Below are 2,255 nucleotides of genomic sequence, written 5' to 3' on the forward strand. Positions count from 1 at the left end.
CTGGCTTTTTCTGTTTATATGGTACTGAGGAATCAACCCCAGGGCTTCACACATGCTAGGCAAGCACTCTACCACTAAGCCACACTCCCAGTGTGTCTCCCAGCGTGTCTTCACCTTTTTTTTTTTTTTGGTCGTGGGGCTTGAACTCTGGACCTGGGTACTGTTCCTCAGCTTTTCAGCTCAAGGAGAGTGCTCTACCACTTGAACCACAGTGCCACTTCTGGGTTTTCTGGTGGTTAACTGGAGATAAGAGTCTGATGGACTTTCCTGTGGGCTGGCTTTGAACTACGATCCTCAGATCTCAGCCTCCTGAGTAGTTAGGATTACAGGCAGGAGCCACTGGTGCGCAGCTGTGTATTCACTTTTAAACCCTGATTTAACTTGGCTTCCAGCTTGTCCCTTGGGATTCCAGGTCATGTCCAAGGCAGGAAGTTGCAGTGGAGGAGCAGTCCCAGGAGCCAGTACGTTAGGAAGTAGCCTAAAATGTATTGTGTAACTGGAGAACAGGTTTTCCAGTTGTATAAGAGTACCATGATAGAATTTCTAGGGACCCTTTGTCCTGGTGGAGAGTCTTCTGAACAGGGCTTTGAAGATGCTGTCTCTAGGGATCTCAATAGTGGCTCTTGATCCTGAAGCAAGTGAGCTGCAAACCAGTACACAATAGGAGTGGAGGAGCTTAAAAATCTGGTGAGAACCTAGAAATCATAAAAAGGGAAAAACCCACATATTTATTGGAGTATCGAGCTGGACCAGCCTATCAGCCTTTTTTTTTGCTTATGTGGCGTTGAGGAATTGAACCCAGGGCCTCAAGCATGCAAGGCAAGCACGCTACCACTGAGCCAACTTCCCAGCCCCCTATCAGCCTTTTTGTTGCTGGTTGGTTCATGGCTCCATGACTAGAAATAGATTGTGCCAGAAAAACAATTCAGCAGAACGGAGGATCTGCCTTTTAAAGATGTGTGTGATAAGCCGGGCGCTGGTGGCTCACGCCTGTAATCCTAGCTACTCAGGAGGCTGAGATCTGAGGATTGCGGTTCAAAGCCAGCCCGGGCAGGAGAGACCGTGAGACTCCTGTCTCCAATAAACCACCAGAAAACCGGAAGTGGCGCTGTAGCTCAAGTGGTAGAGCGTTCGCCTTGAGCTGAAGAGCTAGCTGAAGGACAGTGCCCAGGCCCAGAGTTCAAGCCCCACGACCGACAAAAAAAAAAAAGATGTGTGTGATAACAGTCTCAGGCTAATCAGCACAATAATGGGCCAATCAATACTACAACTTTGGGGTCTAACTTTAGCCCAGAGCCAGTGAACTATAACTCTAAGGAGGCTCCTTTATGGTACAGGAATGACCCAGCAGAGGGAAAGGGGCAACAGATCTGCTAGTTCAACCTTTCTCCTACTACAGAAGTTAACGTCAAGTTGCCAAGCCTCCAACGGCCAACCTCATCACCCTGGAAACCGTGCTTGGTTGATAACTCTGCACAGAATGCTACTTCCTATTTCCCAAGTGCCTCTCATGAACACAACTGTTAACTTCACAAACCACCAATGCATGCCTCCAACAGGAAAATGTTGCTTAGCCTGGAGTCAAAAAACTTCCTTCACAGGGTTAGAGGTATGTCCCAATTGGTAGAACACTAGCCAATGAGCAAACACGTCAAGTACCAAGTTCTAGTCCCTATCTCAGACCAAAGGGGGTGGGGGGGAGGGGGAACCTTCCTTGGGGGATGTTGAAACTGGGATGTAATGGCCAAGATTAAAAACAACAACAATGTAAGGTAAAACTCCTCCTAATTCTTTGGACTCTCTTCAGCACTGGACAAGGAGCTTCTCTCAAAATAACACCTGTCTACTTCAGAGGACTTCAAGAAGCCAACTTGGGTAGATCTGGTCTGTGTGTGATGGAAGGTCTCTAGATGTCCTCAGTGCCTGTTCCTTCACCTCAATCCAGTCAGATCCTTTCCTGTCCTTTCTTCATGTCTCTACATATGCCCACCCATGTACCTAGAATGTTCCTTCTTCTTTTTTTTTTTTTGCCAGTCCTGGGGCTTTACTCCCTGGGGCACTGTCCCTGAGCTTCTTTTTGCTCAAGGCTAGCAGTCTGCCACTTGAGCTACAACACCACTCTTGGTTTTTTTCTGTTTATATGTTACTGAGGAATTGAACTCAGGGCCTCATGCATACTAGGCAAGCACTCTACCACTAAGCCACAGTCTAAGCCTCCCCTTCTCTGTTTTTTGTTTTTTTTTTTTTGGGTCCGG

The 2,255-nt window shown here is 47.4% G+C and overlaps 1 protein-coding gene across 1 annotated transcript in view; it reads right to left on the bottom strand.

Moving 5' to 3' along the window:
* Nucleotides 1-284: 284 nt before the first annotated feature.
* The window catches only part of Pigv (phosphatidylinositol glycan anchor biosynthesis, class V), a 9,669-nt gene continuing 7,698 nt past the window's right edge, over nt 285-2,255 (bottom strand). Inside the window, exon 3 of the mRNA XM_013032278.1 lies at nt 285-695. Coding sequence (XP_012887732.1) covers nt 414-695 — 282 coding nt within the window. The 3' untranslated portion in view covers nt 285-413. The remainder of the gene's footprint in view (nt 696-2,255) is intronic.

The sequence above is a fragment of the Dipodomys ordii genome, unplaced genomic scaffold (assembly GCF_000151885.1).
Source record: "Dipodomys ordii isolate 6190 unplaced genomic scaffold, Dord_2.0 Scaffold6, whole genome shotgun sequence".
NCBI lineage: Eukaryota > Metazoa > Chordata > Mammalia > Rodentia > Heteromyidae > Dipodomys > Dipodomys ordii.